Raw genomic sequence first — 17,793 nt, forward strand, 5'->3', positions numbered from 1 at the left:
CATTTCCAAAAATTTGATACATGTTATTCCATTTTTACAGCAAAATTTAATACAGATTTACTAACTTATTTATATACAAAACAAATAATCATTGATACTACCAAAACAGATCGGGTTGACGGAGGAGATAGAGAAGATCCAAAGAAGAGCAGCGCATTTCGTCACAGGGTTATTTGGTAACCGTGATAGCGTTATGGAGATGTTTAGCAAACTCAAGTGGCAGACTCTGCAAGAGGCGCTCTGCATCGCAGTGTAGCTTGCTCGCCAGGTTTCGAGAGGGTGAGTTTCTGGATGAGGTATCGAATATATTGCTTCCCCCTACTTATACCTCCTGAGGAGATCAAAAATGTAAAATTAGAGAGATTTGAGCGTGCACGGAGGCTTTCCGACAGTCGTTCTTCCCGTGAACCATACGCAACTGGAACAGAAAAGGGAGGTAATGACAGTAGCACGTAAAGTGCCCTCCGCCACACACCGTTGCGGAGTATGAATGTAGATGTAGATGTAGAACACATGTAACCTTTTTGACAGCTGACAACAGAATAAATACTCAATATGCCTAACATTGTACAGATAGTTTTCACATGTTTATGAAGACAGTGACAAAAAAAGCAGTGCAAATCGGACTAATACAACACATGAAATTAGAAATTTCTCGTTCCTTTTTTAAACACTCTTTGTGTTGCAAGAACAGTTAAGTTTCAGCGCAGCCCTTCAAAGAAAACTTCTACCTTTTAGTAGAAATGCAAAGTAAATACAAACCTTAAATTCTACAGATTGATTGCACTATATAGGGTCCATTTTATGAATAGCAGTAGAGGAACATACATCCACATGAACAGGCATTTGGTTCTGTGTTTGTAGTAGAATTCTGACTTCCGTTCTTATGTTAATATTATTTACTCTATAACGTTGTGTTTCAGAAGAAGCTATCATCTTTTGTGTTCATAATAGTCTTAACGCATTTGTCTAAAAATAAACGCTGCCGGGTCATATCTGTACATGGCATCGCCACAGATTTAAAGCATACACTGTGGCAGGGTCAGTATTATGTTGTGAAACAGCCTGTAGAAGCACCTTGCTACGCAGCTGGGCAGGCAGAATGGAGACTCGCTCGCTCTTCAGTTTACTGACAGACTATACTTTCGATTATCTTTATTTTACTTTTGCTGATGTTCATCTTATAACCTCTTCCGAGGATCTATCCATCCTGTTCAACTGTTCTTCCAAATTCTTTGCTTTCTCGGACAGAATTACAATGTCATCAGAAAACCTCCAAGTTTTTATGTTTTCTCCCTGAACTTTAATTCCCTTTTCAAATTTCTCCTTGGTTTCCTTTACTGTTCACTCAATGTACAGACTGAATAACACTGGAGACAGACTAAATCCCTGTCTTATATTGTTCTCTGTCACTGCTTCCCTTTCATGTCCTTTGATTCTCATCATTACAGTCTAGTTACCACACGAGTTGTAAACAGCTTTTCGTTCCCTGTATTTTATCCCTACTACCTTCACAATTTCAATGAGTTTATTCCAGTCAACAATGTGGAAAGCTCTCTTTAAATCTTCAAATGCTATGGACATAGCTTTGACATTCTTTAACCTGTTTTCTAAGATAAGCGGTGGAGTCATTACTGCCTCACATGCTCCTGCATTTCTCCCTAAGCCAAACTGATTTTCCTCCAGGTCAGCTTCTGCCAGTTTTTTTCTTTTTAAGGTAGGATTAGAGGCACAAAACTAGCAAGTTTTTTTTCTCTCTCTCTCTTTTGTGAGGTGCCTGTCAGCGACTCAATGTTTCTGCTATTCTGTAAGTGATCTCCTTTACTGCTGAAGTATTTACATTCTGCCAGAATTTTTCTTACTATATTTAAAATAATATTTCAGCAGTACTCGGACCCTTCAGCGCTGGCCTTCTTTGGAAGTAGAATTATTACATCCTTCTCGAAGTCTGAGGGTATTTTGACTATCTCATACATCTTGCACACCAGGTGGAATAGTTTTGTCATGGCTGGCTGGCTCTCCCAAAAATGTAATTAATTTTGAGGGGATGTCATTGGATAAAAACCAGGAGCGGGCCTCAGAGACCCTACTCGTACAATGTGGCAATGATATTATGTCGCCAGGTGGTGTTACACGCTTTTCGTAAATAAAAAAAAACAGCAACCAGGTGTTGGCGGTAGGTGAGCCAGTATGCCATGTGACTCCAGGACCCAACCCAACCGCTGACACTCCATACATTCCAGCAGGTTACAAAGAATGGTGGTAAGGCTGATGGGTCGATAGCTATCCACTACCATAAGAATGATCCTGATGTAAGCAAACACATACGCCGTGATTGGTCAGTGGTCATAGCACACATTCACGTGCTGTTATGTCATTGGAAGTAGACCCTAACTATGTATTTGATATTTTGTGTTATACTACTGCTGATAAAACTTTAAGACTTTCTGAAGCATTAACAGACAGCAATGGTTTTTCTGATCAGTATGCTAATGCTTACACCATGTATTTCTTATTTTAAATCTCAGTGTATAGTCACTTTCTCTGAACAGTTCTGTGCACAATATTATGGGTAGTTCTGATCGGTACATGTTGGCTTGGTTTAAAAATACTTTCTCAATTTCTTAAGTTTTCATTTTCTTTTTAATAAATTTTAGAGGCATGCTACAGTATCATTACAAAAATATCACCAGACATACAGAGTTGTGGTAGCTTAATGGATATAGTAATTGATTTATAAAAACAAGGTTGTGGGTTTGAATTCATTCTAAATAATTTTTTAAAAAATATTTATTGAAATAACATTCTGTGTTGTACACCTGAGAGTAAATGGAGTGTGTGGAGGAAAATCAACCTCTTTATGTGACAATGCTCTGTTCACCATTCTTCTGTTTGTAAGTGGTCATCTTCCTGTACAGGAGCATTCAGTTATAGAAGTCATTCTGAAGAAACATCCGAAGGGTGCAAAGATCTTCTCCCTTTGTGAGTACTGAAGAAAATAGTGGGAAGCCTTCTGCCCCCACCCCCACCAAACAGCTTCTCAACAATCAGGTGGGCAGTCATTGTGGTGCTTCTCATTCGTTTGTGTTTCCCATGTGTAAGGTGACAGTGGCTAAAACTGTGTTACATTCTTTTACTCTTATGCTTTTGTTCTTGTGCTCTTAAAATCATACACTGCTCTTACAGATAAATTACTGTGTTTATGCAAGTATTTCTCTGGTGCTATTTTTAAGGTAAAATATGGTTTCTGCCTGGTGCCTTAAGAAGTGTATTACTGCATATTAACTTATCCCTTTTGAAATTTAAATGGCATTTCAAGTTTTATTATTTGTCTACTGTTTGTTGATTTTTATTATTTACCTGCATGTGTAATGTTTGGTCTAATGTGCTTCTGAATCTTTCATTTTAATACTTTTGATGCAAATGATTTCAGTGTTCCAACATTTACAAAAAGTGTTAAAATAAAGAAACTGGAAACAGATTAAATGAAGAATTATTAACATTCTGTTTCAGAATGTCAAACAGAAACAAATACACTTCTATCTGATCATCTGCAGTTGCTCTTGTCACTAAAGGCTTGATAGACCTGCTTCCCTGTTTAAATGTGCTGATAAAGTGTTGTGTGTTGGGTTATCTTTGCTATGTAATGCGGGTGAGCTACACAGCCACATAAAATATTAGTTCATTATTGTACCTGGCTACACACAGCTGAAGCTGTGAGGTGATGACAAATGTGGAAGAAGCCATTGTTGTCTGCTTTGTTACTGTTTTGTACTTTATCCTATTTCATATGGTTTCGATTCCCTGTAACACGTGTACGTGCTTGTTACAGTTAGGAACTTTATTATGCATGTCAATACATATGACAATTTCAGTTTTGATTAACAACATTTGACTGATTTTTACTGCTGTGCATGACTTCTATTTGCAGAAGCATGAAGTACAGGTCAAGATGCCTGCACTGTGGGAGACAAACATGGCCTGTTAACCCCCACACAGCTCCTCACCCTGCAGCAGTGGTCTATGAGGGGATTGGGTTTGCTTCCACCATTTCCCACAACCCATCTGGAAAATGGCCAAATTGCAGTTAGCACAATACACAGGTGCTTCTCCTTCCTATTTCCCTACAAGAGGCATCTATTTTTCCCCTAGTCAGGCATGCTTCTACAGCCTCCCATTTTTCATTTACCCATTCCTGCTTTGCCATTTTGGATCACCTGTCAATTTTATTTTTCAGACAGCTGTATTCCCTTATGTCAGTTACATTTGCTTCATTTTTATATTTCCTCCTATTGTCAGTTACATTCAGTACCTCCTGTGTCATACAAGGATTCCTTCTAGAACTTGTTTTCCCCCCTATTTGATCTTCTGCTGCGTTCACTATTTCATCTCTCAAAGCCAACCATTCTTCTTCTGTTGTACTCCTTTCCCTCATTTCAGTCACCCCCTAGTAAGTATCACTGTGCAAGTTAGCTCTTTTGATGATGTAATGGAAATGAGCACACAAAAAAATCTTCTCTCCAAGCAGCAGCAGGGGAAAACACACACACACACACACACACACACACACACACACACACACACACACACAGATTGACCTTTCACAAGCCAGTGGCTCTTTCTTCTGGTGGAAGAGTTGAAGGGGAAGGAAGAGCGGTAAAGGGGAAGGACTAGAGAGGTTTAGGGAAAAGGACGCAGTTTAGAAAATTCAGCTAGAACCCCAGGTCAGGGGCGACTTACCAGATGGGGTGAGAAGGAAAGACAGACTGTTGGGGACTGCTCTGGACGAGATCTGAAATCTTGAGAGCTTAAGAGTGGAAGACAGGGTAATACGCAAGACAGAGATTAGTACTAAAACATTGTGCACGAGTTAATAAGAGTGAAAAGCTAAGCGCATTGTAGGTAACAGGGTTCGGAGGGGAGATGGCAAAAAACAGACAAGTCAGAAAATGAAAGATGTAGGAAATGGAAGAGGGATGAAGAAAGCATTTATTCACAGTAACTACTCCTTTCTTCACTCCATTTCAGTTTTCTACATCTTTCATTTTCTGACTTGTCTATTTTTCGCCGTCCCCCACCTCTGTTGCATACAATGGACTTAGCTTTTCACTCTTATTAACTCGTGCATGATGTTTTAGTAGTAATCTCTGTCCTGCATATTACCCTATCTTCCACCCCTTAAGCTTTTAGGATTTCAAATCTCATCCAGAGCAGACCCCAACAATCAATCTTTCCTTCTGATCCTGTCCAGTAAGCCTCCCCTGACCCCGGGTTCTGGGTGACTTTTTTAAAATCTATCCATTTTCCTAAACCTCTCCAGTCCTTTTTCTTCACCCTTCTTCCTTCTCCTTTAATTTTTCCACCAGGAGGAGGAGCCATTGGTTCCGAAACCTTGTGAAAGTTCAATCCTTTTGTGTATGTCTTCCCCTGCCGCCGCCTGGCGAGTAGATTTTTCTATCTGTCCTTTTATATTATATTATCAATAATTGATTTTGTTGTTGTTATCTTTTGATGATGTGCAGCATTTTCTGTCGTCCTATCACCACAAGCAGACACACATAGTCACTGCTTGTGTTGAGTTTTACCAGTGTCATACACAGCCACAGCAATCGTATCGAGCTTCGGCGGCCAGACTTCATGGCTTCAGTCATGAGTATCAGGTCATTACTGCTAAATCTCAAGAGTGTTATGTAGACACCATGGTCCACAATGCAATCATTCGTTCAGCCTCAGATAAGGTGCACATACCCTTCAGTTTGAGGACCCTAACTCGGAAGAGGTTGACTATTGCACAGTCATTCAAGGTCTCCCACACTGTAGGCCATCAGTTAAAGGTTGGTGTGATGCCACCATTGTTGAAAGCATGCAGCCTAGTGCAGTGGGGGAAAAAGAAGCCAACTTGGCTGATGCAGACAAACAAGCCATCAGTAGCAGGGACAGTAAATGTCATTTCCTTCAAGTCCCTCTCGTTTAATGCAGCATGAGCAGGCATCCTGCCACATGTGGTGGGCCTCTTGGTGATGTTAAAAAGAAGAAGAAGAAAAGAAAAGGTCACACTGGCAACCTGTCAATCTCAGTCCTCCTCAAGAGTCATTGCAGGAATCAATGGATAGTGATATTCACATTGTTTTGTCATCATATTCGCTGTTGGCTGCATAACTTTTTATTGAAGTTCAAGTGATGGCTCAGCTATTATGCCTACAAGTTGACACAGAAGCCTCCGTGCCCCTATTCAATTCCCAGATGTACATCACTCACAGGTCCTCACTGTTGGTGCATGTAAAATATTGCTTGATAAACTATAACGAACAGCATATTCCTGACATGGTTTACAGTTCAGCTGCCCATTCTGTTATGTGCTTGGCTGCTAATGATGCTAGTACTGAAAATTTGTTAAGATTAGATGCCTCTATTACTTTTGGCTTTTCTATTATGGATGGGATACACCAGGTGTCAGACCAAGTGCCCTATCACAAATTGGATTCCACATGTTCTGAGTTTTCGGATCTGTTTTCCCCAGGGTTAGGGTGTGCAAAAAATTTTGCAGCATATATCATCCTCAAACCCTCTGCCCACCTCTTTTTTTGGGCACAGCCAGTGCCAGTAGCTCTACACGACCAAGTCAAGCTGGAAACATATCACTTATCATCATTAGGAGTTATTAGACTGACTTCCTAGTGAATGGGCTACAACCTTAGTGACTATAGAGAAGCCATCTGGTCAACTCCAGCTCTGTGACGACTTCAAGGTGAATACTGATGCACAGGCAGTCACAAATATGTACCCCTACATCGTCTGCAGGAATTGTTCACATAGTTGACTGGGAGTAAATTCTTTTTGAAAATTGACTTGGCCAGAGCCTACCTTTAGGTTCCGTTGGACGAAATATCAAAACAGCGTCAATGGGTAATGTTTCGGGTCACTAGTACACCTGCCATCTTTCACTGTTTTTGAACAAGTTACATCAGTTATCCCTCAGTGCCTCAAATACCTTGATGATACTGTCATGACAGGTAATACCATGGAGGGCCACCTACAAAACCTCCCTTCTTTGTTTACTGTTCTACAGGCTGTGGGTCTCAAATGTAATTTTGCTATGTCTCACTTTTTACAGCTTTCCATTGTTTATTTGGAGCCATCATGAAATTCCCCGGCAGAGTATGTGCTGTATGGACCAGCATACAGCTTTGCCCTGTATGTGCAAGCCTCACCATCATTCTGTGCTATATCTAGATACAATAATTTAAAACTGAAAATGAAATGTTTAAGACATATAGCAGCCAGGAGGTCTCCTATTACTCTAAAAATAATATTCTTCTTTTGTTCTAAAAATGTAGTGACCCCTGTCATAATCTATCAGGACTTCAGACATTCCTAGGAAAGGTGCTGTACTACGATAAGTTCATTCCCAAAGCAACTACTATCATCCACCCCTTACATCTCCACAGGGAGACATGCTCCTTTCATTTGGTCTCCCTCTTGTGAGTGTGTTTTTGTGCAGGTCAAGGATAGTCTTCACTCCGTGTTGTGTCTTGGAATCTTTCAACATGGCAAGCATCTGGTCCTGGTAATGGATATGTCTCAGGGCAGTTCTGGCTCACCACCATTTAGATGGTTCTGAAAAGCCTACTGTCTTTGCATTGAAAACACTCCGCTTAGCTCAGCAACATTATTCTCAGGCAGAAAAAGAAGCTATTGGTATTCTCTGTGCTTTAAAAAAATTTAGTTTGAATTTGTATGGTATAAAATTTCATTTAATTAACAACCATAAGCCCTTGGGTTCCTTGTTTGGCAAATCAGCATCCTTACCAGACAAAGGTGCTTACTGTTCTTGTCCCAGTATAATAATGAGACCCATTTTTATCCCACATCACAACTTGTGAACATGGATTTTCTGTCCCAGCTCTTCATAGGCCCTGACCCCTCATTCAACCAGTAGCAACTGCTTTGTTTTCAACTGGATATGGTCAGTGAGGCACACAGTGGATGGTTTCCTTGTCACCAGTCCCCGTATTGTTGCTGCCGTGGCGAACAATCTGGTGCTCTTGCAGGTCGAACATGATACAACAGGGATAGCCACCTGTCCTTCTGGCTGGGCATCGGACCTGCTCCAGAATTTTTATGCGCAGCACTATCAAATGGTTCAAATGGCTCTGAGCACTATGGGACTTAACTTCTGAGGTCATCAGTCCCCTAGAACTTAGAACTACTTAAACCTAACTAACCTAAGGACATCACACACATCCATGCCCGAGGCAGGATTCGAACCTGCGACCGTAGCGGTCACGTGGTTCCAAACTGAAGCGCTTAGAACCGCATGGCCACACCGGCCGGCACAGCACTATCGCCTCTCCCTCTTAGACAGCATTATTCTCCCTGCTTTGTGGTTCCAGGGCCCCTGTGGTGGGAGGTCCCCCACTTACTACATAGTGTCCCTGGGAATCTGGTGCACAAAATTGTTCGCATGTCGCTGTCAATCAGTACGTACAACATCTTGTCAGTGTCTACCACCAGCATTCAGATTGTAGGCTGTGTCTCACACTATTTTTTCGTCATGGCCGGCCCCTACAAAGGCTTGGGAAAAAGAGTACACATTGATTCTGCTGGTCCCTTTTTTTAGACACTTTCTGGTTAATGGGTGTTGATGCTTTTTCTAATTTCCCATATGTCATTCATTGTCCTTCTGCGATGGCAGAGACAAATGCCAATGCCCTGTCAAGATATGTTCTCCACAGGAGGCTTGCTTTGCACCCTGGTTTTGGACAATGATCCTTAGTTTATGCCACAATCTCTCAAGAACTTTCAACCACATAATGTAATTCAACACATCACTTCACCTCTCTTCCATCCATAGTCAAATAGTGAGGCGGAATGCTTTTCCCGAGTGTTTAAGAAACAGACGCCCAAGTATGTAAAAGACTTCCAATCAAGGAGGCTCTCACATTTTTTTTTATGCTCTTACAGAGCAACAGCAATTGGAATCAAGAGTCTTATCAAGTTCCTGCATGGCCATCAACCATGGGTGTCTACAGCACACCAGTCTCAGACAGAGGTTTTGGATGGTGTGCTTGCTGGATCCCAGCTGTTGTCAACATCTAGCATGATTACCATTTCTTCATGGTTCACACTAACAATTGACTCGTGGCATGCCACAAGAACCATCATGGGCTTCGCACCTCATTTTTCATTGCCCTTTCCACTACAGGGATCAGACAGACCTGGCTGTGCTCGCCCACCCATGCATTGGGGGTTTTGTAGCACCAGTGGCACCTCCCACTGCGCAGAGCCAGCCCTGCTGTTAGCCGGCATGGAAGCCAGGTCTCCATCACCAGGGAGTACCCTCTCCAGTCCACTGTCATTGCTGCATGTATTGATGGCCCTCGTCGTGGACTCTGACACCCAGAGGCTTCTGCCCCCTATTACCAGTCCTGTCAGCATGTCATCCTGGGGTCCTTGGGTGGCTGGGGTGCCATAATCCCAATCACAGATGGCATGGACACCTCAGCAGTCACAGCATTTTGGATGGCAAAACCTGGTCCTTCCCCCTCCACTCTGCCCAGAAGGAAGGTGGTGTGTAATAACCAAATGGTTACTACACCTACTGCCTACAGCCGATGTAGTGGGATCATTATGGCAAGTGTAGTATTTGTCAGCATGCCAACCACAGTCACCTGGTCTGCATTACATTCACAGAATGACTACAGTGACACCAGATGAAGACAGCAGCTTTATAAGGCCATACACAGGCCTCAGTGTCCTCAAGTTGCCAATGAATAAGGTGTGTGTGTGTGTGTGTGTGTGTGTGTGTGTGTGTGTGTGTGTGACTAGTCCCAGTGCACTCTTGTGGTCACTCCGAGAACTATAAGTAACATTTCTTTGTGACTATATCTTTCCTTGTGATCCTACTTAGGACAAGAGGTGATATTGTCCAGAGGATATTCCAGAAGTCTGATGCTGTTTTGGTAACAAGAAATCGAGGCTATCCGACTTCTGCTATCAGCAATATCATCAGTGGAGGAGAAGAACATACTCCAGAGGACATCTATCTAGGAATATTTCATCTCCAAAAATTTGCATCATCAATGTTCTGTGACATGATGAGATCATTTTCTTCTACAAAAACATTTTTTCCTGATTGGTAACATTCTATGACTGCAGAAGTCTCTGGTTGTACACTGCACTTCAAAATGAAATATGTAATTCTAGTGAAGATGGGCATTTTACTAAACATACTTGACCAGAGAAAATTTTCTTTCATTAGCGCAGTATAGACCTTCAAAACAAAAAATTAAGTAATGTAAAATTTAACTCCTTAATGTACTTTCACGTTTCTGGCTCAATTAAATGCATGTACAGATAATAGGTGGTGTCTAAGAAGAAATGGCCAGTATTCAATGATGACAGGAATGGTCATTTGCAGTAAAAAAAAGAGGTCTAGAAAATATGGGCTCTAAAATGAATTCCTTAAGAGCTATGAGCACTTTGTCAGTAGAAGAAATGTGTTTACAGTAACTGTTTCACATAGCTGTTAAGGTATGCAATTTAGAGCCCATGATTACTGTACAGTATTTTCTAGTCTTGCTCCATACTATCATCTCTCAAAATATGGAAAGCAAAGAGCTTGCAGTAGAAGAGATCTGGTTCACAATATCAATGATGTAGAAGTGTTCAATAGCTCATAAGGTACGCATTTTAGAGACCATGTTTACTAGATGTTTTTTGCTTTGAATGTTCCTCTTTGCCATATGCCTGAATACTGACCATTCTTCTTGAGACACCCTGCATAGTAGGCTATGGTGTAATTCAGAAGTTGATTTCAGTTGAAATTATTGTTGTATATTAGATGTGGAACAAAATATTAGATGTGAAACAAAATACTTTTGTGAAATTACATTTTTATTATATTTTTTACCCATATTCATTACATAAAAATGTTAATATTTTGCGTGTTGATATCACATAAAAATCCAGGCTCTAGTGATGAAGAAAAGCAATGTAAATTTTTTGAAGTAAAATAATTACAAAGTATGAGACATCAATTATTCTAAAGCTATTAATTAAATAAGTACAAAATAACAGACCTGCAATGGGGACACAAGAAACTGTGATGTATCTGGTATTACTACACGCCTGTCTCCCGGGTCCATGCTACCAGGTAATGCAGTCTTGCTTACAGTCTCATAACCATACAGGCTTTCAGCTGTCACAATGTCCAAACCCAGAACTGAAACACATATACAGTTATGTGAGCATGAAAGATAGACAGATAGATTATGGTCAAAAACACCAGGGGATTCTTAAATGCAAATTATTCGTTCAAACATATTTAAAACCATATTTCTCAACAGTTAAGTTTGTCAACTACTCAAATATATCAGTTGCAGAAATCATGAGCTCATGTTCTACAGCCATTCTGGGTGAGAGGTGAGGGGCGAGGGACAGCAGTGTACAGGCGAGGGGGAGAGAACAGCACTGTCTGGCGGAGTGTCCAGGGACTAGACTTACAACAAGCACAGCATCAGGAGGCTGTAGAGAGGGGAGTGGAGGGAGTGAGAATGGGAGAGTGAAAAACGAGAAGAATGAGGAAGGGGAAAGATAGGCATGTGCATTAGCAGAGAGGGGGGGCACACAAATGGGTTGAGGGGATGAGAACAGGGAGGTGGAGGTGAAGAACAGTGGAGGATGGAAACCGCTGGATGGAGGGTGTGGGAACAGTATGTTACCATAGGTTGAGGCTGGGACAATTTTGGGAGCGGAGAATGTGTTGTAAGAATGACTCCCATTTGTGCAGTTCAAAAAAGCTGTAAGTGAAGGGGAGGATCCAGTTGGCTGGGGTAGTGAAGCAACCACTGAAATCAAGCATGTTATGTTCAGCTGCATATTGGGACACAGGACAGTCTACTTTACTCTTGGCCACAGTTTGGTGGTGGCTGTTCGTCCTGGTGGACAGCCGATTGGTAGTCATACTAATATACAAGGCTGTGCAATGATTGCAGCTGAGCTGGTACATAACATGTCTACTTTCACAGGTGGCCCAACCTCTGATGGGGTGGAATAAGCCTCCCCCCCACACCCAATGAAAGCCTGGGCCACCTGTAAAAGCAGCCATGTGATAAACTAGATCTGCTGCAATCACTGTACTAAATTTTATACTGGTATGACCACCAACCAGCTGTCCACCATGACAAACAAACACTGACAAACTGTGGCTACAACCAAACTTGTCCACTCTATGGCCCAAGATGCAGGTGAACATAACAAGCTTGATTCGATGGCTGCTTCACAACCCGAGCCATCTGGATCCTCCCCTCTCCCAATAGCTTTCCTGAACCGCACAGATGGGAGTTATCCTTACAGTACTTTCTCCACTCCCAAAATCATCCCATCCTCCATCCACAGTAACATACTGTCTCCACACCCTCTACCCTCCGCCCGGTCCTATGACATCCTACCTAGCCTCATCTCCCACCCCCTTTGTGAGATGCCCTCTGCCAATCCATCCACCATCTTTCTCCTTCCTCCTCATTTCTTTTTTTGTCCACTCCCCACCGCTCTGCCCCACAGCCTCCTAATGCTGCACCTACTGGCAGTCTAATCCATACATACTCTTCACTCCCCCACCCGTACACTGCTATCCCTTCCCGTTCTCCACCCCCTCCAGACTGCTGCTCCTGTTTTACATGACAGATGCATTCCAGTCCCAGCTGCCGGAGATGGTGGTCACGTGTGCATGAGGTGTGCTTGCTTGTTTGAAAGTATGTGTATGTGTGTTTGCTTTTCTGACAAAGGCTGTGGCCAAAAGTTGGTGTATAAGTGCTTTTTACTTGTGCCCATCTGCAACTTACAGTAAGTAGTAACCCATGTTTTCATCGTACTGTTGACATTCCAACCTGGAGTTTCCATTGTTTGATATAGATGGGTTCTATGTAACTCTCTCCACACTGTTCTATACTGCTAGAAGGGAACTGGATTCTTAGTCATCATGTATGACAGCCGTAACATTTTTCCAGGAAAGACACCTTCACCCCACCATGAGAGATGCTTGCTTTCCAATTAACAGAGAGACTATATCTCCCCAGAATTTCCTGCCCAGTTGTCTTATCTAAACAGATAAAATAACGTAACTAAGCTTGTGTTTATATGGTGGAGTTATTTTCATTGTAATAAGTGAGAACTTATTAGCAGTTGTTAACTGTGATTATATGTAAAACAATGTTCCTATGAACAATGGCAAAAAAGTGTTCAATTTGTAAGAAAGATATGCCAGTGTACTATTTAGTGAAGGCAGGAAAGGGATTGGATCGGTAAACATGGCATGCTGTGTGTCATTGACAGCATATTGTAAAGCCAAAACATATTGTAGTCACTTGGAGGTGAACTACTGAATGTCCAGAAAGCTACTACACTTCTCTCACCAACAACTGCATTATTGGTATGCTGCATAAATCTCTTCCTTTCAAGAATTGTTGGCACTTGAAGAGTGGGCTGTACTGAGTAGAGTCACTTGCCACACATCCAGAGCACATCTTCCAAAATGGGTGTGAATATGTTTGATGGAATAGTATTGATCATGTTCATGGCTAATGCTGAAATATCTGAAATTCCATAACATGTAGGAGATCTATGTCTGTTGCATGGAGAGCCAATTTAAGCCAACGGACCTCTTCAGGTGGGAGAGCTGAGGCTGAGGTTGTACACTTGATAACTCTCATGTTGCAAAAAGTATTCCAGCCATTGATAGTGGAGAAAATGAAATCCACATAGTTGAATACATTTTGCAGGCATGTTACACCTGGGACAGGCCCTTCACTGTGGTAGACAGCTGACAACTCCAAATAACTATTTACATAATAGCTCACTTAACAACTGGAAATAATTACTCACTTAATAAACTTAAAATAACTTCAAATATCTAAATATGAACTCAATAAAGCTATTTTGTCAATTCACGTGAAAGAACTGGACAGGAAATGATGGGAAGGTACAGTCAGTCTGTAAACTGCAAGCTTTACCCAGAAAAATTCTAAAGCTGCCATACAGGATGACTAGAAATCAACTTCCCCTCTCACAGGGTAAAACAGTGTCATGAGATTTAAATTATTTCTGTCCTTATGTGTTTCTTGCATTAATATTATTGGTAATTCACATCTTTGTTCCACATAGATTTGACACACATTGTGGAAAGTACATACAACCCCCCCCCCCCCCCCCCCACTATGTCAGCACATTTTACTGCCAGTGATTCATAATGTGAGTTGCAGAAGGGTCAGTATAACGTTGTGAAGCACAGTGCCCTGTAGTTGCTTTCTGTGATCTAGTGGAGTGGAGAGAAAAGGGAATTGCCTACAGGTTCCTCAGTTTGTAAGCCTATGAAGGATGACCACAATCTGTCAGCCTACCTTCCCTCACGCCTGTAACCTGCAAATCACCTTTCCATCATGTTGTACCCTCAGAACACAATTTATCCCTTGATGTGATTCTATTGCACTTAAATGTGGTACACACATTTAATAATTTTTTTCTTAACCCAATTCACCCAACGATAAGGATTAATCTTGTACCATTGAAACACTATTTTTTAATAATCTGCAAGTCTTCCATTTCTTTCAATGCGGACACTATTAGTCCTGGAGAAAAGATGTATATGATGAGTATGAACTTTCTTTGCAGGAGATTTAATGTAGTTCAATTTTGTAATGGGAAACATTTTTCCTACAACCTGTAATTTTTTAGATATTCATGAAAAACATAAAAAAGCAACCTTTAAAACGAAGTGCCCTTCTCCCCCCCTCACACCCCACCGGTCCCACTTTTTAGAATTTTGTCATGACGTTTCTCCCCTATCATTGTACAAAAAATTGTGGGTAAACAATTTTTTTCACTTAAATTTTCTTTGTCGACTGGACTATAAAGCTTTTAGCTCCTTGTAAGTACTGAAGCAAGATGACACAACACTCTCTGAGCGTGAAGCACAAAACAGGGCCAGTATGGAATAATCAGGTGTCATGATGTAGCAGCTTCACGAATGATCTTGCACAGAAATACTTCAACGGGGTGAATCCATTGTGTGGAAACTGTGATGAAACACTCCTCTTGGAACAATGTATTTAACCAAAATGGGTAGTCTGGGGTAAATAATAAAAAATTGCAGCGAATGATGAACTCAGATGTCCCATAGCGCTTAGAACCATTTGAACCATTTAAAAAATTGCATCTCTTAGAAATTTATTTTAAGGAATGTTTAAACACATGAAAGATGTCCACAAATGTTCAATTGCTTCTGATCTAACTGATCTAAGTAGAGACAGATGAAGAATTAACAGCTAACAAAAGGTTATTTAATAGATATTACAACACCAGAGAACAATATGACCAATGCATCAGAGTGCCAAGCCAGTGTTAATGCTTCTTGTAATGACAGTGCCCACATAGTGTAACATGATTATGGATTTCTGCTCTGCTGACACTCAACACCAGCATTGTGGTGCCTGTTCAGGAGCAGTAATCATATCGGGATTGCTATGCAGCCATTGTTGGTTACTGCACTGCCATCGACAGTAAGCTGCAACTAATCTATATTCACACTGCCATTGCCATGTATTTGAAAAGAGACAACTATGTTATATTCACATTTAGCAAACTTCCATTATCTGCATATGATTACAACAACCATTTGACAATGACCAGCCATGTATCACCATGGCCATAATCCTTTTTTAAAGAGTGTTCACATGGTGCAGCAGTTTAGTACTGCATCTAAGTCATGCATGGCAGCAACAACAAAAACTTAGTATACTGAGCCAAGGTAAGCTTATATTTGCAAGAATGGAAGTGACCGTTGATGACAATTTCAGTCCAATATGTTTCATGGCTTCAAAAGTATCATTTAGAAGTGTAGCAGAAATGGGAACCCACTGAAGCATAAGACTGATTACTGTGATGGCTCTCTTGCTCTCGTGCCCAGCATACCGTACAAGAAGAATTGTCACTATATTAAAAATTAATGCTTAGAATAAAAATGTTCTGGTAAATAGTGTCAAAGTAATTTTAGGAGTAAAACATCACCACTTCTTTCCTGCCTAATTCTTAAACATGTGTTATAATAAAAACAAAGATAAATTTATCAGGTAACAGATTAGAGGGGCAAACATATTCAACACCAAAGTGAAAATGAAATGTGGCTAGGCATGACATGTAAACAGGTGAATGGATAGTGGATGGTCCAATGGAACTCATTGTTGCATTTCAAGAGATAATAAAAGACAAAAAGGATGACCTAAAAGAAGGTGAGCAAATAACAGTAGAAACATGTAGGATCGGGATAGGTGCCAATAGGTAAGGACACAAAAATTTCATGAAAACAATAATGTGAAATTAGCAGTTTCAAGTGAAATAACTTGAAACTGGTAATTTTCACGAGGCATCGCTAAATTTGTGATTTTGGCACATAAAAATGTTATAAATCTGAGGATGTCAGTTTACTAATACTTGAAACTAAGAGTTACTGAATGTGAGAATGGCATTTTGACTTGCAATCTTCTAAACAGTGAGGTCTGAATACAATCCTAAACTGACAGGTCATTTGCCACATAACAGACTTCGACTTGATGATGAATATAGCAAAAACACACACACACACACACACACACACACACACACACACACACATGGAATATGGCAAAAAACATCAAATTTTGCAAAAAAGCAATCTAGAATTTGAGAATATAACACCAGATTAATAATTCCCATTCCAAAGAAAGAAGGTGCTAATGGATGTGAAAATTACTGAGCTGTCAGTTTAATAAGTCACAGTTGCAAAATACTAACATGAATCCATTTTGAAGAATGGAAAAACTGGTAGAAGTTGACCTCAGGGAAGATCAGTTTGGATTCATGAGAAATGCAGGAACACTTGAGGCAATATTGACCCTACGACTTCTCGTAGAAGATAAGTTAAGGAAAGGTAAACCTACACCATGTGGTCAAAAGTATCCAGACACCCCCAAAAACATATGTTTCTCATGCTGGGTGCATTGTGCTGCCACCTACTGCCAGGTACTCCATTCCAGTGACCTCAGTAGTCATTAGACATCATGAGAGAGCAGAATGGGATGCTCCACGGAATTCGCGGACTTCGAATGAGGTCAGGTGATTGGGTGTCACATGTGTCATACTTGTACATGAGATTTCCACACTCCTTAACATCCCTCGGTCCACTGTTTCTGATGTGAAAGTGAAGTGGAAACGTGAAGGGACACGTTCAGCACAAAAGCATACAGGCCGACCTCGTCTGTTGAATGACAAGAGAACCCCGACAGCTGAAGAGGGTCGTGATGTGTAATAGGCAGACATCTATCCAGATCATCACACAGGAATTCCAGACTGCATCAGGATCCACTGCAAGTACTATGACAATTAGGCGGGAGGTGAGAAAACTTGGATTTCATGGTCGAGCAGCTGCTCATAACCCACACATCATGCCAGTAAATGCCAACTGATGCCTCACTTGGTGTAAGGAATGTAAACATTGTACAATTCAACAGTGGAAAAATGTTATGTGGAATGACAAATCACGGTACACAATGTGGTGATCCGATGGCAGGGTGTGGGTATGGCGAATGCCTGGTGAAAGTCATCTGCCAGTATGTGTAGTTCCAACAGTAAAATTCGGAGGCAGTGGTGTTACGGTGTGGTCATGTTTTTCATGGAGAGGGCTTGCACCCCTTGTTGTTTTGCATGGCACTATCACAGTGCAGGCCTACATTGATGTTTTAAGCACCTTCTTGCTTCCCA

The 17,793-nt window shown here is 41.1% G+C and overlaps 1 protein-coding gene across 1 annotated transcript in view; it reads right to left on the bottom strand.

Moving 5' to 3' along the window:
* The window catches only part of LOC124615400 (protocadherin-like wing polarity protein stan), a 357,491-nt gene that overhangs the window by 113,320 nt on the left and 226,378 nt on the right, over window positions 1–17,793 (bottom strand). Inside the window, exon 29 of the mRNA XM_047143245.1 lies at window positions 11,082–11,224. Within this exon, the coding sequence (XP_046999201.1) occupies window positions 11,082–11,224 (143 nt within the window). The remainder of the gene's footprint in view (window positions 1–11,081; window positions 11,225–17,793) is intronic.

The sequence above is a fragment of the Schistocerca americana genome, chromosome 1 (assembly GCF_021461395.2).
Source record: "Schistocerca americana isolate TAMUIC-IGC-003095 chromosome 1, iqSchAmer2.1, whole genome shotgun sequence".
Classification (NCBI taxonomy): domain Eukaryota; kingdom Metazoa; phylum Arthropoda; class Insecta; order Orthoptera; family Acrididae; genus Schistocerca; species Schistocerca americana.